Raw genomic sequence first — 20,859 nt, 5'->3', positions numbered from 1 at the left:
CTCCCCCACTGCTAACTCCCAGCTCCGTTCCTTCTATCTCGCTGCTCCCCTATGCCTGGAATAGACTCCCTGAGCCAGTACGTCAGGCTCAGTCTCTGGCTGTCTTCAAGTCTAGGCTTAAAGCCCACCTCTTTGCTACTGCTTTCGACTCCTAACCATGACTCTCTTACTCAACACCTTCACTTATCACCCCTACCACTGCAATTACCACCCCTAACTGTCTGTTCATCTGTCCAATTTAGATTGTAAGCTCTGTTGAGCAGGGACTGTCTTTTCATGTTAATTTGTACAGCGCTGCGTAAGTCTAGTAGCGCTATAGAAATGTTTAATAGTAGTAGTAGTATTAGTACTGCTAAATTTCTCAGCAGCTTTTGACACTGTGGATCATGATATCATGCTAGCATGACTGGCAGAAATCGGTATCAATGGAACAGTACTTGCTTGGTTCAGATCCTATCAGACAGGCAACTGTCCATAATGTTTGGCAGAACCTCATTACCACCATGGGCACTGATCTGCAGGTTACCACTTGGTCGGTGACTCCTAGCATGATGTAGCTATAATTCGGGTTCCTCTTTCCCACATGCATCACTTTGCACTTGCTCACATTAAACGTCATCTGCCATTTAGACGTCCAGTCTCATAAGGTCCTCTTGTAATTTTTCACAATCCTCCCGCGATTTAACGACTTTGAATAACTTTGTGTGGTCAGCAAATTTAATTACCTGACTAGTTAACCCCATCTCTAGGTCATTTATAAATATGTTAAAAAGCAGTGGTCCCAGCAAAGAGCCCTGGGGAACCCCACTATCTACCCTTCTCCATTGAGAATACTGACCATGTAACCCTAATCTCTGTTTTCTATCTTTTAACCAGTTTTTAATCCACAATAGGACACTACCTCCTATCCCATGACTCTCCAATTTCCTCTGGAGTCTTTCATGAGGTACCTTGTCAAATGCCTTCTGAAAATCCAGATACACAATATCAAACTTTCGACATGGTAGATCATGGAATATTACTACACCTGCTAGAATACTTTGGAATCGGAGGCCCAGTTCTCAAATGGTTCAAAGGATTCCTCACCACCAGATCCTACCAAGTAACAACGAATAATGACAGATCACCACCTTGGACACCGGAATGTGGAGTTCCTCAGAGATCCCCCCTTTCGCCAACTATTTTCAACCTTATGATGATACCACTAGCCAAACTTCTAGCCAATCAGAACTTTAACCCCTACATATACGCGGATGTCACGATCCACATCCCATTCAAAAGTAACTTAAACGAAATAACCAACGAGATCAACCAGAGCCTCCAAATCATGCACTCTTGGGCGGACTCATTCCAGTTAAAACTGAACGCAGAAAAAACTCAATGTCTAGTTCTCACTTCCCAATACAACACAATCAACTACCCTACCATAACCACACCATACTGCACACTCCCTATTTCAGAAAATCTGAAAATTCTTGGAGTCACTATTGATCGATACCTCACACTTGATACCCACGTGAAGAATACAACGAAAAAAAATGTTCTACTCGATGTGGAAACTCAAGAGAATAAAACCTTTTTTCCCAAGAAACATCTTCCGTACCCTAGTACAGTCATTAGTAATAAGTCATCTGGACTACTGTAACACTTCGTACGCAGGCTGTAAAGAACAGACCATTAAAAAACTCCAAACAGCCCAGAACACCGCAGCCAGACTCATCTTTGGAAAAACTAAATACGAGAGGGCGAAACTAAGAGAGAAACTACATTGGCTACCACTCAAGGAACGAATCGAGTTCAAGATCTGCAAAACCGTCCACAAAATCATCCACACAGATGCCCCACACTCTATATGTTAAACCTAGTGGACCTACCACCTAGAAACGCCAAAAGATCGGCCCGCAAATTCCTCAATCTGAACTTTCCCAGCTGCAAAGGAACTAAATACAAACAGTCATACACTAATACTTTTGCGTATAAAAGCACACAGATCTGGAATGCATTACCCATGGCCCTGAAAAATATGGACAATCTAACCAGCTTTCCCAAATCTTTGAAGACACACCTCTTCAACAAAGCCTACGAAAGACATCCTTAATAAATCATTCCTCAAATCACTCAGGTGCATCAAAAACGCCTCTCACAACACCTTTCTAGCACTTTGCATCTAATTCATCTACTTTCAGCTTATGTATTTAAAATCATGTAATGACCTTGCATCTAATTCCTTTACTTTCAATATATGTATTTAAGATCATGTAATGACTACATCATAACAACACTCTGTAAGCCACATTGAGCCTGCAAAAAGGTGGGATAATGTGGGGTACAAATGCAATAAATAATAATAAACGTCTCACCTTTATCCACACGTTTGTTCACCCCTTCAAAGAAATGTAACAGAATGGTGAAGAAAGATTTCCCTTCACTAAATCCTTGTTGGCTTTGTCTCATTAATCCATGCTTTTGAATATGCTCTGTAATTTTGTTCTTTATAAAATAGTCTCTACCATTTTGCCTGGCACCGACGTCAGACTCACCGTTCTATAATTTCCTGGATCTCCTCTGGAACCTTTTTTTAAAAATCGGCGTTACATTGGCCACCCTCCAATCTTCTGGTACGACACTCGATTTTAAGGATAAATTACATATTGCTAACAATAGTTCCGCAAGTTCATTTTTCAGTTCTATCAGTACTCTGGGATGAATACCATCCGGTCCAGGAGATTTGCTACTCTTCAATTTGTCAAATTGCCCCATTACATCCTCTAGGTCTATAGCGATTTCATTCAGTTTCTCTGACTCGTCAGCTTTGAATACCATTTCTGGCACCGGTATCTCTCCCAAATCCTCCTCAGTGAAGACCAAAGCAAAGAATTCATTTAGCTTTGTCTTCCCTAATCGCCCCTTTTACCCCCTCAGTCATCTAGCGGTCCAACCGATTCTTTTGCCGGCTTCCAGCTTTTAATATACCTCAAAAGTTTTTTTACTATGTGTTTTTGCCTCCAACGCAATCTTTTTTTCAAAGTCCCTCTTTGCCTTCCTTATCAGCACTTTCCACTTGACTTGACATTCCTTATGCTGTTTCTTACTATTTTCAGTCAGTTCCTTCTTCCATTTTATGAAAGATTATCTTTTAGCTCTAACAGCTTCCTTCACCTCACTTTTTAACCACACCGGCTGTAGTTTGGTCTTCCATCCTCCTTTTTTTTTTATGTTTAAATCATTTTTATTGGTTGTAACAAACAAATAAACCTTTCTTTGCCGAAAAAACAAAATTTATACACAAATTTGTCGACCAGCAGGCCGAAATAGCTTATCATGTTACAGTATAGTATTTGTATTTTCTCCCTTTCCTTCTCCTCCTCTTAACCTTTAGCACTCCCTATCTCTTACCACATTCTAGTATTACAAATGTAACAAACCTCCCAACAATTGACAAACGTCAGGCTAAATTATTTCAAAATAAACTCTCTGTTGTTCGGCTTCGACTTATATGAGTTATTTAACTACATGAATCTGGAGGAGTACCCTACCCAACCCCCCTGCCCTATCCCTCCCTCCCTTGACCCTACCCCTCCCCCCCTCCCCCCCCCCCCTTGCTCCGTTACAAAGTCAACTGTATTTGTAGTTTAGTGCACACAAGAAGTCAGCATCTAAGGAAGTGGCAGCTCTCATTGTACATAGCGTACCCGACTTTCAGTAATTATTGAGCCTTCTTTACCATAATCCATCGCCCCTCTGTTTAATAATAACAAGCCCATGCGACCTTGCATTGGTTTTAGAATTTCAGCAATAGGCTTTGCGCCTTAACCGGGAGGGTAATCCAAAGCATTTCCCACTGGGCCTTAAACTTGAGACCTGCGGGGCTTTCTAGATCAGGCACCCCACACATCTGTCTATTCTCATTTGTCGCACCATTTGTGCCCGCCAGGCCTGTAAGGGGGGTATTTCTTTTGCCCTCCAAAATTGCAATATGGTGGTTATTCCGAAATATATAGCCATCTTGGCAAATGCCTTAAAGCCCTCTGGAGCCTCTGCAGTTAGCTTAAAGCAGTTAAATAAAATTAGGGGATCATAGATGAGAGTGCAATTCCACAATTGGTCTATTCCCGCTATGATTTGCCTCCAGAACTTTCCTGCTAATGGGCAGCCCCAAAACATATGCCCTAGAGAAGCCGCTCCCTGGTTACATTTGGGGCAGGTTCCTGTAGTATCAAACCCCGCTCTTAGCGCTCTGTAAGGAGATATGTGTGTTCTCAACAGCCATCTATATAACCTCTCTCTCTGGGGTATGGATAGTCGTTGCTTATACATAGCTTTCAAATATGATCTACATTCTACCTCTGTAAATGTGCAACCCAGGTCCTCTGACCAGTCCCGTGCAATCCGTCTAAAGTCCAATTCTGCTGCAGTATCCTTCAATTGCCTATGATGGAATCTCAATGGTACTGAGAGTTGCGCTCCCAGAGTAAACTCCTCGGAGAGAACCTCCACCACATCCTCCGTGAGGTCGGTCCACTCTAGGGAAGCAACATAGTGTCGCAGCTGACAATATGCAAATTGATATGTCGGGGGGATCCTAAATCGAGTCTGAAGCTCTAGGTATGAGAGAATTTTCCCCTGTTCCGTGACTATGTGTGCCAGGTAGATTATCCCTTTTTGCGCCCACCTACTAAAAACACTAACCCCTTGTCCCGGGGGAAACGCTGGGTTATCGCATATGGACAGCCAGGGGGATGTACGGGCAGAGAAGTGATAACGTCTACACACCCATCTCCATGTTTCCCTGAGGGCCTTCAGTAGGGGATGCCTCCTGAATGCTCCAGTGGGCAATGGCGTTCCAGAATGAAGCAGATGACTAAAGTGTATGTTTGGGAACATCTGTGTCTCCACTGGCGTAATGGAAAACCCAGAGGTCCCTCGATACCAATCATTTATGTGTCTCATGGAACTTGCGATAGCCAAAAATTTAATGTTCATAAGTCCCATGCCACCCCCCTCCCTTGGGCCTATCATCAGATGATATGGAATTCTCGGTTTCTTCCCTTGCCAAAGGTACTTTTGTAGTAAACGTTGTAAAGACTTTTCATCTTTTCGTTTCAAAAACAACGGTAATTGCTGAAAGACGTATAGCCACTTGGGTGCTACCATCATATTAAACAGCGCTATTCTACCCCATATTGTAAGTGGTAATTCCCTCCACATAAACAACTTATTTTTAGTCATCTCCATCAGCGGACCTATGTTTTCTTTATATAGGGAGGCCCCATCTCTGGTTATATACACTCCTAAATATTTCATTTTTGTTGTCTCCCATCTCAGCAAAGCCTCTCCTTGCCAATTTAATTTAACGTCACTATCCATGGACATCGCGCATGACTTTGAGAGGTTAAGGCCAAACCCTGATAACTGCCCATACTCCTTAATCAGTGTTAAGGCAGCCTTAAAGGACTCTTGCGGGTTAGTTAATACCAGGAGGACGTCATCGGCATAAGCTAAAGCTCGAACTTCCTGTTCCCCTAATCTCACCCCCCTAATTCCCGGGTCTGAATTTAGATAACGTAGTAATGGTTCTAATGTAAGATCAAACAAAAGTGGGGAGAGTGGGCAACCTTGACGTGTTCCTCTACTTATTGGGAACCCCTCTGAAATCCCTCCATTTGCTGTGACATGGGCTTTCATACCGGAAATATAGGGCCGCTATAATTTTGCTTCATTTCTGCCGGTCATTCCTATCCAGTCTAAAACACAAAATAGAAGGTCCACTCGACCCTGTCAACAGCCTTGGCGGCATCAAGGCTCACCAAAATCCCTGGGATCCTCCTCATGCCGACACTTAGCCATTGCCAGTAAGACTCTTCGGAATGTGTGTACCGAGTGTCTTTTGGGATGAATCCACTTGTGTAGATTCAATCACACTTGGGAGATATGCATTGAGCCGTGTGCCCAAGATCTTGCAAGCAGTTTGATATCGACATTAATCAACGAGATAGGCCTATAGGATTCGGGTTCCTCCCCGCATTTCCCCGGCTTCAACAGTAGTGATATGGAGGCAACGTTTTCATGCAATGGGAATCTTCCCTCTCGAATTACCGCCTGGTGATATTCAAATAATGGACCTAGCAACTGAGGCTGGAGTATTTTGTAAAATTCTCCTGAATACCCATCCACTCCAGGAGCCGAGAAAGACTTTAGCCCTTTTATTGCGTCTAACAGTTCTTTATTTTGGATAGGGGCCTCCAGGCCTGCCACTTCAGACTCTCCTAATTTTGGCATTTTTGCCCTACTGAGGAAGTCATTCATATGAACCTCCGTGGCAGGCCTATTGGCCCTGTAAAGGTCACTGAAATGTTCCTGTAATATTTGGAGGATCCTATCTGGGTTATTAGTAAGGTCACCTGTCTTTTCTTTCAAGGCTGATATTGCTCTATTTCCCTCCCGCTTCCGAACTAGCCGGGCCAGCATACCTCCTGCCTCTGTTTCCAACAGCGGTGGAACTTATATTTTTGGAAAGTTCTATTCTGTAACATTTTTTCATGCAATAGGGAGTTTACCGCGGCCTGTAAGACAATAAGCTTCTCTAGCAGCCGTGGACTTTTGTTCTATATACTGAGCCTGGCTTCCGCAGCCGCTTATCAACTGTAACAGGCTAGCTGCATTCTTTTTCCGTTTACTTGCTACATATTGCTACAGATCCCCCCGCAGCACCGCCTTCCTGCACACCAAAACAACTGTGGATCGATTTGTGCTCTTTATTGAATAATTCATATTCTTCCCACTTTTTCGTTAGAATTTTTGAAACGATGTCTCCTTTATCAGGTGTCCAGGGAACCTCCAGCGCCTGGACGGCTGAAAGCCTCCTGGGGCCTCTAGCTCCAACCAGACCGGGCTATGATCAGATATCAGAACCTCCTCTATTTTCGTGTCCCTTACACTATGAAACAAGGCTGCTGAAATGAATATGTAATCTAATCTTCCCCATGACCCATGGGCCCTGGACCGATGTGTATACTCTTTTTGATCTGGATGCAAATTACGCCATGTGTCCACTACAGAGAGAGAGTTAGTGAACTCGTTTAACATCAGTGACCCCCTCCTACCTTCTACTCCCCTGCCACCCTCGCCTGAATAATCCATTCTGGGGTCTATGGAAATATTCATATCCCCTGCTACAATCAGGTGTTTGTCTTCATATGGTATCAGCCTCCTCAACAACCCTGGGAAAAAGGAGCCCTCAGGAGGGGTAGGAGCATAAACATTCAGTAGATATAACTCCCTCCCTTGTAACCAGAGCTTAACCAGGAGGAATCTTCCTTGGGATCATGAAAGATCTTCTCTACCTTACAGGCCAGTCGACGATGAATACATATTGCAACTCCCCCCCTTCGCCCATCTGCGGATGCATGTATCACCTGTCCTATCCATCCCTGTTTGAGTTTTTCATGTTCTGCTGCCGTCAACTTTGTTTCCTGTAAACAAGCTATGTCTGCATTGAGGTGTTTTAAATGTGCCAGAATCTTTTTCCTTTTAATGGGAGATGTAACGCCACCTACATTCCAAGTGACTATTTTACAGTGTGTGACTGTGTGGGTTTGCTATTTTCCAATATTTGTTCTCTGATAATTTAGCCCCTGGGTCCCAGCCCTTCCCCAGTGGCTTCATACATTTCCTTTTCCCCATTGGTACGCAGTTCCTATGTATGCTTCCCTTTTGCTTAACCCGTGTGTGCCACCCAATTCCTTTAGCTCTGGAGCACCCTCCCCCCTTAAAACATTGTGTCTTTCGAAGTCTCCATCCCCTTATCCCGTTGCCTGAGCCCCCCTCCCTTCCAACCCTAACCGTTGCTTCTCTGCTTCCAGGTGACACGTTACCGCTATGAGATTTCCCCTCCCCCCCCCCCATTCCTCCTCTCGGCCTAAGTGGTAGCTCCCCCCCCTTTTGTTTAGATCAATTCTAATATGGCCCTTGCATGTATAAACTTCCTCCACCATTAGTTTTATCAATCTGGCAGATATCATATTATCACTTTAACTATGTAACATCAGCAAATGCCTTATACAACCTTAGTAAATCACATCATCATGTTTCCTCCTATACTTGCAAAGGTTATGCGGTTCATCAACTGGATTTCTCTTTTCTCATAGTCAAGTTGGCGCCTCATCAGGCGCCTTTAATTCAGTGTCTATAAATTGCTGGGCCTCTTGCACTGATTGGAAGGAACGCCATTTGTTTTCGTGCTGAATCTTTAAAACAGCTGGATAAAGTAGCAAGAATCTTGTTTTCCGGTTGACTAGTGTCGTGCAGAGCGGATGAAATCTGCGCCTTTGTTCTTGCACTCCTGCAGAATAGTCTTGGGATATTCTTATCTGGTTTCCGTCATAGCTCAGAGTGTCTCTTTTTAAACGGAAGCCCCTCATAATTTCTTCTTTGTGCAAGTAATTGTGAACTTTGATTATCACCAATCTGGGTCTTTGCTGCCCCTGTTGCCACCGGCCCAGCCTGTGGGCCCTTTCGATGCACAGTTCTCCGTAGCTATCAGACAGAGCCAGCTCTTTTTTGAGCCACTGCTCCAGAACGTGCCCTAAGGTTTTCTCTGGAATTGCCTCTGGTAGACCCACAATGCGCAGGTTACATCTTCTTGCTCTGTTCTCCATATCTTCAATCTTGTCTTGTTGTGCCTTGAGTTGATCCGTCATCCGGGCTACATCTTGGGTGTGCTGTGCTCTGGTATCTTCCAAAGCGGATATTCTGCTTTCCGTTTCTCCCAGCCTCTTCACTGTATCTGCCATGTTAGCTTCCATGTTACTCATTTGGCGTTCTAGCAAATCAAATCTGGGGTTAAGTGCAGCACTCACTGCCATGGTGATTTGGGCCAATTGTTTTTCAGAGAAGTCCCCGAGTTTTTCAAGTTTGCCCTCAGCCATTCGCGCTCCTGTGGGTGGGGGAGTGTTTTTCCCCTTGTCGAATTTGGTGCCACTTCGGGTTGTGCCGGCAGATTTAGGCTTTAGGTATTGCTCCATGCAGTCTATGATTCGTCCAGTACTGTGCTTTGTGCACCTGCACTATGGAGCTGTCGTTCTTATCAGAAAATGTCTGTGGGACCGGATTTTCTATGCCCCGTGTGCACTGCTATTCCACCCTCAGGGATAGTTTGAATATTATGACCAGGGTAACACTCTCTTTAAGTTGATTCTTTATCCAACATATATTATAGAATCACTCTGAACACAGTTCTTCTCCTTTATATGCAGTTGTTTTGTCTAGAGATTGCGGGGCTGTTACAATGAGTTCTTTAATTTACCCAAGTCATTATTATGTCACTGCATCTCTATTGCGTAAGGCATTGGCTTATTTCCCCCTTCAACTAAGGAAATTGTAAGGGAACGGGCTAAAGCCCTCTTCAGATCGGGGAGGGAGCAGCAGAAAAGGAGTGTCTCTCAATCTCTCCTCTATTTATCGATCTTCCCTGCCTCTGGGCCCATTTCCTTACCAGGCCGCCATCCGCCGCGTTGTTATGCTGCCGCTCATTCCTCTGCCCGCTCTAGGAGTCTTCCGGCCGCCATCTTGAATCGCGGCACATGCGGTGGAATTAATTCGGCCACGATACCGCGGGGCACTTTTGCCGGCACCCGCCTGCATCTCCGTGCTCTCGGGACCTTTATGTATCGTTGCTTGCCGCGGGTGAGCCCAGTAGGCGGGGGGAGAAGGAGATCTCTCGCGCGGCGTCGCGGAGCCCTCTAGTCGGCGGCCATCTTCCCGCTCGGCTCCACCGGAAGTACCTCCTTTTTTAATATGTGGAATATATTTGGCCTGGGCTTCCAGGATGGTGTTTTTGAACAGCATCCACACCTGATGTAAACTTTTGACCCTCACAGTCGCTCCTCTAAGTTTCTTTTTCACAGTTCTTCTCATTTTATCATAGTCTCCTTTTTTTAAAGTTAAACAATAATGCATTGGATTTCCTGTGTATACTTACTTCAAAGCTAATATCAAATTTGATCATTATTATGATCACTGTTATCAAGCGGCCCCGGTACCATTACCTCCCGCACTAGATCATGCGCTCTACTAAGAATTAGGTCTAGAATTTTTCCTTCTTTCGTTGGCTCCTGTATCAGCTGCTCCATAAAGCAGTCCTTGATTTTGTCAAGTAATTTTACCTCCCTTGCATGCCCCGATGTTACATTTACCCAGTCAATATCGGGGTAATTGAAATCGCCCATTATTATTGTGTTGCCCAGTTTGTTTGTTTCCCTAATGTCATTTAACAGTTCTACATCCATCTGTTCATAGTTGACAGGCGACATTTTTCAGTGCGGGACCACTTCCGCATGTAGACGTTTTCCCGAGGGTTATTTTCCATTGGCGGACATTACTATCTGATAACTTGTATGTCAATCTGTGATGCGTCTATCGAAGACTTCTTTGGGGTATTTTTGAACATTGTCAGGCATCTTTCTTGGCAATCCGTTATACCTGTGGCTTTTCTGGACGTTTTAAAATACACATTTTTTCATTTGAACGTCATATTGAAAATGCCCTCTATATATCTATAATAGAGAAGATGTAAAACAAACTAACCATTGTGCCTGCATACACTGGTTTTGACAATGAAAAGCCTGCCAAACCATTTGCTACTGAACAATGGAAAACTACTGCAAGCAAATTTAAAACTATTAAAAGGAAGAAATATCTACATAACTAACAGGTGTAAGAAATTGATTGATTGGGATTTATTAACAATCTTTATGAAGAGACTCACCAAAGGCTCTGTACAGCATGTACACTAACATAAAACTTACAATTAACAATATAACAATAGAAAAATGACAAAATATAAGCATAAATACAATCAATGAGGTAAACCTGGAGATGGAAAATTGAAACCTGGATCATTACATGTAACTCAGAGTCAACTATTTAAGACTACGAAGATGACTTATTCATACTGTGAGGAGACCATATTAACTTACCAATCAAAAGACTTCTCAAGCTTATGTAAAGAATCATCAAAAAATGAGTCCCCTTCGATGTCATCGTCATTTTGACCCACGATGCTTCTCTCTCTGGCATCCCATGTTGTGGCAGAAGTGGTGGTGATTTTTGACTCTGGTTTTACCTTACTGGCTAAAGACTGGATGTTGCTTCTGCCTTTGAATTCTTTTGGTAATAGGTTGGTGTCATTATTACTTTCAATGACCTTCAAAAAATGGAGATATAGTGGTTCACATGACTAATGCATCTGCTTTTCAAGGAAAACTGAGAAAAAGTAAAGGATCCTATTTTAAATCAAGATTAAGAAATATTAACTATTAGAATTATATGTTGTATTACTACCAAACATGGACCATCAGATTCCAAGAAGCACATTTATTTAGACTTGCTATTCTGCCCTTCAATTATAAACACAAGGTGGATTATATAAACAAATACATAATATCAATACAAAATACATGTCAATATACAATCAAATCAATAGTAATAAAAATAAAACCAAACATAAAATCAAATAGCCCTAATAGCTTTTGTTCTAGCCCAAACACCTTTTTACAAATTTTCCAACCATATTCACAATCCCAACCTGATCACGGATAGCAATCTAGAAAAGCTTGAGTAAGGAATATGACATTTTCCTTACCTGTTAATTTCCTTTCCATAAGTTCTGCTAGACCAATCTAAAACAATGGGTTGTATTCCCACACCAACACATAGGAGGCAGAGAAATTTCTTCTTTACTCCAGCAGGATAGAAGGAAGAGGTGAACAAGTAGAATGTGGTCATTGTCAGTGGTGTAGAACAGGAATGATGGGCCCCATTTGGTGTGCCCCTGGTAGAGATAGTATCATTCGACTGAGAGAGAGAGTCACATGTGATGCGAGTAATGTGGTATACAGTATTATCTGTCCCTGTGGACTGATTTATGTAGGGAGAAGTGCTAGACCGATAAAAGTTTGATTAATAGAACACAAGTCCAGAATTACCACTCAGAATATGCAGGCACCTTTAGTAGCCCATTGGCTAGATAAAAATCATACGGTTGATGAGATACGTTGAAGAATCCTGGAGTATGTAGGCCCGGGGGAGGAGGGAGGCTCAGTTAAAAAGCAGGAGTTCGGAGGCTCAAAAGGAGGTTTCATCAGCTGGGTGAGGACGACGTTGAGATCCCATGACACTGCAGGAGGCTTGACAGGGGGCTTTGACAGAAGCAAACCTCTCATCAATCGAACGACTAAAGGCTCTCCAGAGATGGCTTTTCCCTCTACACGATGATGGTAAGCACTAATTGCACTAAGCTGATTCCTTACTGAGTTGGTCTTGAGACCCGACTCTGACAAGTGTAGAAGGTATTCAAGCAGGGTCTGCAAAGAACGAGGTTCTAGGGCCGTGCTCTCACACCAAACGACAAACCTCCTCCACTTAAAAAAGTAACTCTTCTTAGTGGAATCCTTCCTAGAGGCAAGCAAGACACGGGAGACCCCCTCAGATAGACCCAATGAAGCAAAATCTGCGCCCTCAACATCCAGGCCGTGACAGCCAGAGACTGAAGGTTGTGGTGCAGAAGTGCTCCGTCGTTCTGCGAAATGAGGGTTGGAAAACACTCCAATCTCCACGGTTCTTCGAAGGACAACTGGAGAAGAAGAGGGAACCAGATCTGACGGGGCCAAAAGGGCACGATCAGAATCATGGTGCCGCGGTCTTGCTTGAGCTTCAGTAAGGTCTTCCCCACCAAAGTTATGGGAGGATATGCATACAGGCCCTTCCCCCAATGGAAGAGAAAGGCATCCGACGCTAGTCTGCCGTGTGCCTGAAGTCTGGAACAGAATTGAGGCAGCTTGTGATTGGTCTGGGAGGCGAAAAGGTCCACCGAGGGAGTGCCCCACTCTCGGAAGAGCTTGCGTACCACCCTGGAATGGAGCGACCACTCGTGCGGTTGCATGAGTCTGCTCAGCCTGTCGGCCAGACTGTTGTTTACACATGCCAGGTACGTGGCTTGGAGAAGCATGCCGTGCTGGCCTGCCCAGCGCCACATCCTGACGGCTTCCTGACACAGGAGGCGAGATCCGGTGCCCCCCTGCTTGTTGATGTACTACATTGCAACCTGATTGTCCGAATTTGGATAATTTGGAAGGACAGCCGATCCCTGAAGGCCTTCAGCACGTTCCAGACCGCTTGGAGCTCCAGGAGATTGATCTGAAGACCTGCTTCCTGGAGGGACCACACCCCTTGGGTGTGGAGCCCATCGACATGAGTTCCCCACCCCAGGAGAGATGCATCCGTCGTCAGCACTTTTTGCGGCTGAGGAATTTGGAACGGGCGTCCCAAGGTCAAATTGGTCCGAATCGTCCACCAGCGAATTGCGACAACTGGTGGGCAGGCGGATAGCATCTTCTAGGTTCCCACCACTGGGAAGATAGGGTCCAGTGAACCGGCCTCATATGAAGACGAGCCATGGGAGTCACATGGACTGTAGAGGCCATATGGCCCAGGAGTCTCAACATCTGCCGAGCTGTGATCTGCTACGACGCTCTGGTCTGGGAAGCCAGGGACAGGAGGTTGTTGGCCCTCGCCTCAGGAAGGAAGGCCTGAGCCGTCTGAGTATTCAGCAGAGCTCCTATGAATTCCAGAGACTGGGCTGGCTGGAGATGGGACTTTGGGTAATTTATCACAAACCCCAGCAGCTCCAGGAGTTGAATAGTGCACTGCACGGACCGGAGAGCTCCCGCCTCTGAGGTGCTCTTCACCAGCCAATCGTCGAGATAAGGGAACACGTGCACCCCCAGCTTGCAAAGGTATGCCGCAACCACCACGAGACACTTCGTGAATACCCGTGGTGCAGAGGCGAGCCCAAAGAGCAGCACACAATACTGGAAGTGACATGTCCCCAGACGGAATCGCAGATACTGTGAGCTGGCAGTATCGGGATGTGAGTATAAGCATCCTTTAAATCCAGGGAACATAGCCAATCGTCTTTCTGAATCATGGGGAGAAGGGTGCCCAAGGAAAGCATCCTGAACTTTTCTCGTACCAGATATTTGTTCAGGCCTCTCAGGTCTAGGATGGGGCACATCCCCCCTGTTTTCTTTTCCACAAGGAAGTACCTGGAATAGAATCCCTGCCCTTCCTGCCCGGGTGGCACGGGCTCGACCGCATTGGCGCTGAGAAGGGCGGAGAGTTCCTCTGCAAGTACCTGCCTGTGGTGGGAGCTGAAGGATTGAGCTCCCGGTGGGCAATTTGGTGGGGTGGAGATCAAATTCAGGGTGTATCCGCACCGCACTATTTGGAGAACCCACTTGTCAGGGGTTATGAGAGGCCACCTTTGCTGACAAACTGTCAACCTCCCCCCGACTGGCAGGCTTGTCTGGCACGGATACTTTGATGGCGGCTATGTTCCCATGGATCCAGTCAAAAGCCCGTCCCCTGCTTTTGCTGTGGAGCTGCAGGGGGCTGCTTAGGTGCACGCTGTTGATGGGAACAAGCACGCTGGGACTGTTCCTGTGCCTGAGGAGGCCTTCAGGCCAGCTGGTTGTACCTACGCTTGCTGTAAGCGTAGGGTGCATTCTGCCGGGCCCGGGAAAAACGTCCATCTGTGGAGGTGGATGCTGGAGGCGCCCGGTGGGAGAGCTTGTCGAGAGCGGTTTCCCGCTGGTGCAGTTGGTCCACCAACTGCTCGACCTTCTCGCCGAAAATATTATCCCCCCGGCAACGGACATCCGCTAGCCATTGTTGGGTCCGGCTATCCAGGTCAGAGGCACGCAGCCATGAGAGTCTGCGCATCACTATAGCCTGGGCCGTGGCTCTGGATGCCACATCACAGGTGTCATAAATACCCCTGGACAGGAATTTTCTGCACGCCTTCAGCTGCCTGACCACCTCCTGAAAAGGCCTGGACTGCTCCGGCGGGAGCTTGTCAACCAGGTCCGCCAGTTGCCGCACATTGTTCCACATGTGGATGCTCGAGTAGAGCTGGTATGACTGGATTCTGGTCACGAGCATGGAAGAATGGTAGGCCTTCCTCCCAAACGAATCCAGAGTGCGAGACTCCCGCCCTGGGGGCGCCGAGGCGGTATCCCTCGAACTCCTTGCCCTTTTGAGAGCAGAGTCCACGACCGCTGAGTCATGTGGCAGCTGAGGCCGCATCAACTCCGGGTCTGTGTGAACTCTGTATTGGGACTCCGCTTTCTTAGGGATGGTGGGATTAAATAAGGGGTTCAACCAGTTCCGAAGCAGTGTCTCTCCTTGAGGACATTGTGCAACGGTACCGTGGAAGATTCTCTAGGTGGTGATGGATAGTCGAGGACTTCGAGCATCTCAGCCCTCGGCTCATCCACGGTAACCACTGGGAAGGGAATGCTAATAGACATGTCCCAGCAAAAGAGGCAAAGGAGAGGCTCTCCGGAGGCGAGAACTTCCTCTCCGGTGAAGGCGTGGGGTCGGAGGGAAGACCCGCAGACTCCTCGGAGGAGAAATATCTGGGATCCTCCTCCTCCACCCACGAGGCCTCCTCCTCAGTGTCGGACATGAGCTCTTTGAGCTCAGACCGCAACCAGGCCCGTCTCGACCCCGAGGAACCACATCCTCGATGATGGTACCGAGAGGTGAACTCCCTCCATCGACGTCGACTGGGATTCCAATTGAGTGGCGGTCGAGACCAGCGCCGCAAGCGGTACCGGTGTCGACGCCCGCATCACGGGGCCAGAGCCAGCCGGCGCTTCCATCAATGGCACCGCGGGTGCAAGCACCCCCGGTGCCGGCAAGTCCTGGCACATCAGCCCCTCCAGGATACCTGGGAGGATGGCTCGGAGGCACTCGTCTAGGCCCGCTGTCGGGAGAGGCTGGGGGGCCGTTGCGGGCGTCAGTGCTCGAAGCTGCCCGGGTCCAGGAGACGGTACCGGGGTACCTGACGACCTGCGTATCGACACCTCTACAATAGAGGGGGAGCGCTCCTCTCGGCGTGGGCGCTTCCTAGGGCTGCCCGTGCCATGCGCCGTGGGCGACCGATGACGGTGCTTCTTCGCAACTTTCTTTCGATGCCCGTCATCGGCGCTCCGCGGCATGGACGAGGAGGAGGTGGAGTCTCCGCGCCCTCTGGGGGTCGGATCCGACAGGGTTCGGTCCCGATGGCCCTGGGCATCGGGAGCAGCCAAGGCGGACTGCCCACTCGGTCGCTCACCGCCGCCGTCAGGTCGTCGGGCCAAGGGAACCTGTACTCCTGGGGTCGGTGCCATAGCCGGCGTCAGACGTCGACATCAGTACCGATACCGAAGTCCCGGCCGTCGACACCAATGCCGCCGACGAGCCGGCGCAAGTTCCAAAAAGACGGTCCCAAATAACTTGCCTCGCCACCTGCGTCCGCTTTTTCAAGCCAAGACACAAGGTGCACACCTTGGAATTATGCTCCGGAGCGAGGCACTGGAGACATCAAGCGTGAGGATCAGTCTGCGAGATCTGCCGGCTGCACCGACCACACTTCTTGAATCCGCTCGGGACCTTCGAGGACATCGACGGAAAAATCGCGTCGGCGAAGTCAAAACCGTCAATGGTGGCGGTAAAAAGTAACACCACGAAAATAAAGAAATCGTACGTGCGCGAAGCGAAACAAAAGAGAAAACTCGACGAAAGGGAATTTTTTTTTTAATGAAAGGAAAAAAGGGGCGCACGTGAATCAAAAGAAATCGCGGACTAGGCTGCAAAACGGTTTTCCGGGGCTGACAGAGAGGGACAAAAACGCGTCTCTCTCCAGCGCGGAAATCGAAAAAACTGAGCGGGAGCACACGAGCAGGAAGACGGCTGCGCATGTACGGTGGGCGTGCCCCGCGTGCGGGACCTCCCGCAAGATTTTCTTCCGGTTTGAGGGGCTGCCGTGGACGTCAACCCAGTCTGAGAACAAGCAGCCTGCTTGTCCTCAGAGAACCCAGTTACATCAGTGCTGCATTGGAGTAGCCCTCAGTGTTTTCTCGGTCTCCTTCACAGCTGGTAAGTATCTGGTCTCGTAGGAAGAGCACCAAAGATTAACCCCCCCCCCACCCCACCCCCCAATTCATCGATATGCTGATTTTACCAATCAATGAACATGCACAACAAAATCAAAGCTGGAAAAACGACACTACCAAATCTCTTACATGCTCCTCCATGGTGGTTATCATACTCTTGCTCAATTTAAGATCTAATTTTTGTGAGTAATTCCCAAATCTCTTAACTGTTGAAATCTTCTGCTCAACATGCAGTGGTAGACATTGTCAGTAATGATTTGGAAAGGAATAGAGAATAAAATATATATATATCATAATGCCTCTGTACTGCTCCAATGCAACCACACATTGATTATTGTGTTCGGTGTGCAATTCTGATCACCATAATCCCCCAAAAATATTAAACTACATTTTAATTCTCATTTTGGGAGGGTTGAATTCTACTAAAGTGATATTTGTGAACTGCTACTCTCCCCATCTTTTTCATATTAGCCCTGGGTATGCATCCATATCACATCACTTTTCAATGGCCATTTGTTAGACTGTTCTTAATTTATGCCAAACAAAATTGAAACAGTTATAGGTAATAGAAAACTGTGACATTTTAAGAAAAGTTCAAGACAGCCTGATCCAAGATGCAATAGGAATAATATAAAAGTAGTTCCAACATTAAAACAAGAATGTTCAACGATTTCAATTACATGTTCCTATTTGAATATCAGATCTATAGGAAATAAAATGAAGATACATACCTGTAGCAGGTATTCTCCGAGGACAACAGGCTGATTATTCTCACAACTGGGTCGTCATCCGTGACGGCCCAGGAGACCGGGAAAAAATTTGCACAGCGAAAAACAAAGCGCTTTCTAGAACGCTCCGTTGCGCGGGCCGAACACTCTGCACATGTGCGAATGGCTTCCCGCCCGCGACGCGAGTATGCCCTCAGTTGAATAAAAAGCAAAAAGAGAACGGAAACAACTCCAAAGGGGAGGAGGGTGGGTTTGTGACAATAATCAGCCTGCTGTCCTCGGAGACTACCTGCTGCAGGTATGTATCTTCATTTTCTCCGAGGACAAGCAGCTGGATTATACTCACAACTGGGGTATCCCTAGCCCCCAGGCTCACTCAAAACAAAGAAGATTGGTCAATTGGGCCTCACAAAGGAGAGGACATAACAGAGATTGACCTGAAACTAAACAAGTGAGAGTGCAGCCTGGAACAGAACAAAAATGGGCCTAGGAGGGTGGAGTTGGATTCTAAACCCCAAACAGATTCTGCAGCACCGACTGCCCAAACTGACTGTCGCGTCGGCTATCCTGCTGAAAGCAGTAGTGAGATGTGTGTGTTGACTGATGACCACGTTGCAGCTTTGCAAATCTCTTCAATGGAGGCTGACTTCAAGTGAGCCACTGACACAGCCATGGCTCTAACATTATGAGCCGTGACGTGGCCCTTTAGAGTCAGCCCAGCTTGGGCATAAGTGAAGGAAATGCAATCTGCTAGCCAATTGGAGATGGTGCGTTTTCCGATGGCAACTCCCCTCCTGTTGGGATCAAAAGAAACAAACAACTGGGCGGTCTGTCTAAAGGGCTTTGTCCGCTCCACGTAAAAGGCCAATGCTCTCTTACAGTCCAAGGTGTGCAACTTGTCCTCACCAGGGCGGGTAAGTGGATGGGGAAAAAATGTTGGCAAGACAACTGGCTGGTTCAGATGGAACTCCGACACCACTTTTGGCAAGAACTTAGGGTGTGTGCAGAGTACTACTCTGTTATGATGAAACTTGATATAAGTGCATGAACTACCAAGGCTTGGAGTTCACTGACCCTACGAGCTGAAGTAACAGCCACCAAGAAAATGACCTTCCAGGTCAAGTACTTCAGAAGGCAGGAACTCAGTGGCTCAAAAGGAGCATTTGTCAGCTGGGTTAGAACGACGATGAGATCCCATGACACTGGTGGAGGTTTGACTGGGGGCTTTGACAAAAGCAAACCTCTCATAAAACGAACTACTAAAGGCTGCCCAGAGATAGGTTTACCCTCTACACGTTGATGATAAGCACTAATTGCACTAAGGTGGACCCTTACGGAGTTGGTCTTGAGATCAGACTCTGATAAGTGTAGAAGGTATTCAAGCAGGGTCCGTGTAACACAAGAAAAACGATCTAGGGCCTTGCTGTCACACCACACGGCAAACCTCCTCCATTTGAAAGAGTAACACTGTTACGTGGAATCTTTCCTGGAAGCAAGACTCGGGAAACACCCTCTGAAAGACCTAAGGCGGCAACTTCTAAGTTCTCAACATCCAGGCCGTGAGAGCCAGAGACTGGAGGTTGGGATGTAGAAGCGATCCCTCATTCTGAGGGTTGGAAAACACTCCAATCTCCGTGGTTCTTCGGAGGACAACTCCAGAAGAAGAGGGAACCAGATCTGACGGGGTCAAAAAGACGCAATCAGAATCATGGTTCCGCAGTCTTGCTTGAGTTTCAGCAAAGTCTTCCCTACTAGAGGTATGGGAGGGTAAGCATACAGAAGGCCTGCCCCCAATGTAGGAGAAAGACATCTGACATTAGTCTGTCGTGAGCCTGAAGTCTGGAACAGAATTGAGGGCCTTTGTGATTGATCTGAGTGGCAAAAAGATCTACCGAGGGGGTGCCCCACGCTCAGAAGATCTTGCGGACAACATCCATGTTCAGTGACCACTCATGAGGTTGCATGATGCTGCTCAACCTGTCGGCCGACTGTTTACGCCTGCAAGATACGTGGCCTGGAGAAACATGCTGTGGTGGTGCACCCAAAGCCACATCTGGACGGCTTCCTGACACAAAGGGCGAGATCAGATGCCCCCCTGCTTGTTGGTGTAATACATTGCAACCTGATTGTCTATCTGAATTAAAATGATTTGGTTGGACAGCAGATCTCTGAAAGCCTTGAGAGCATTCCAGATCGCTCGTAATTCCAGGAGGTTGATCTGAAGATCTTTTTCCTGAAGGGACCAAGCTCCTTGAGTGTGAAGCCTATCTACATGAGCTCCCCACCCCAGGAGGGATGCATCCATCGTCAGCACTTTCTACGGCTGAGGAATTTGGAATGGACGTCCCAAGGTCAGATTGGATCAAATGGTCCACCACTGAAGGGAACTGCAAAAATCGGTGGACAAATGGATCACATTCTCTAGATCCTCTGTGGCCTGGCACCACTGGGAAGTTAGGGTCCATTGAGCTGATCTCATATGTAGACGTGCCATGGGAGTCACATGAACTGTGGAAGCCATGTGCCCTAAAAGTCTCAACATCTGCCGAGCTGTGATCTGTTGAGACGCTCAAGCCAAGGACACTAGGGACAGGAGATTGTCTGCCCTTGCCTGGGGGAGATAAACTCGAGACATCCGTGTGTCCAACAGAGCTCCAATGAACTCCAATTTCTGAAATAGGACAAGGTGGGACGGGATAATTGATTACAAACCCTAGTAGCTCTAGCAGTCGAATATTCATCCGCATGGACTGTAGAGTCCCTGCCTCGGAGGTGCTCTTCACCAGCCAATCGTCGAGATAAGTAAACACATGCACTCCCAGTCTGCGTAGCGATGCTGTACAACTGCCAGGCACTTTGTGAAGACCCTGGGTGCAGTTGTGAGGCCAAAGGGCAGTACACAGTACTGAAAGTGCTGAGTTCCCAACCAAAATCGAAGATACTTCCTGTGAGTTGGGAGTATCGAAATGTGAGTATAGGCATCCTTTAGGTCCAGAGAGCATAGCCAATCGTTTTCCTGAATCATGGGAAGAAGGGTGCCCAGGGAAACCTTCCTGAACTTTTCTCGGACTAGGAATTTGTTCAGGGCCCTTAGGTCTAGGATGGGACGTATTCCCCGTTTTCTTTTGCACAAGGAA

At 47.0% G+C, this 20,859-nt stretch overlaps 1 protein-coding gene across 10 annotated transcripts in view; it reads right to left on the bottom strand.

Annotated features, from left to right (window-relative positions):
• The window catches only part of FGFR1OP (FGFR1 oncogene partner), a 192,372-nt gene that overhangs the window by 61,429 nt on the left and 110,084 nt on the right, over positions 1-20,859 (bottom strand). For all 10 annotated transcript variants that reach the window (XR_003942774.1, XM_030209094.1, XM_030209092.1 and 7 more), the window contains one exon: positions 10,977-11,203. Coding sequence is in view for 9 of the 10 variants with exons in the window: in XM_030209094.1 (XP_030064954.1) it covers positions 10,977-11,203 (227 nt within the window). In the remaining variant the exon portion in view is untranslated. The remainder of the gene's footprint in view (positions 1-10,976; positions 11,204-20,859) is intronic.

The sequence above is a fragment of the Microcaecilia unicolor genome, chromosome 7, assembly GCF_901765095.1.
Source record: "Microcaecilia unicolor chromosome 7, aMicUni1.1, whole genome shotgun sequence".
NCBI classification, from domain to species: Eukaryota; Metazoa; Chordata; class Amphibia; order Gymnophiona; family Siphonopidae; genus Microcaecilia; species Microcaecilia unicolor.
The sequence above is the reverse complement of the archived record's forward strand: the minus strand, read 5'-3'. Positions and strand labels throughout refer to the sequence as shown.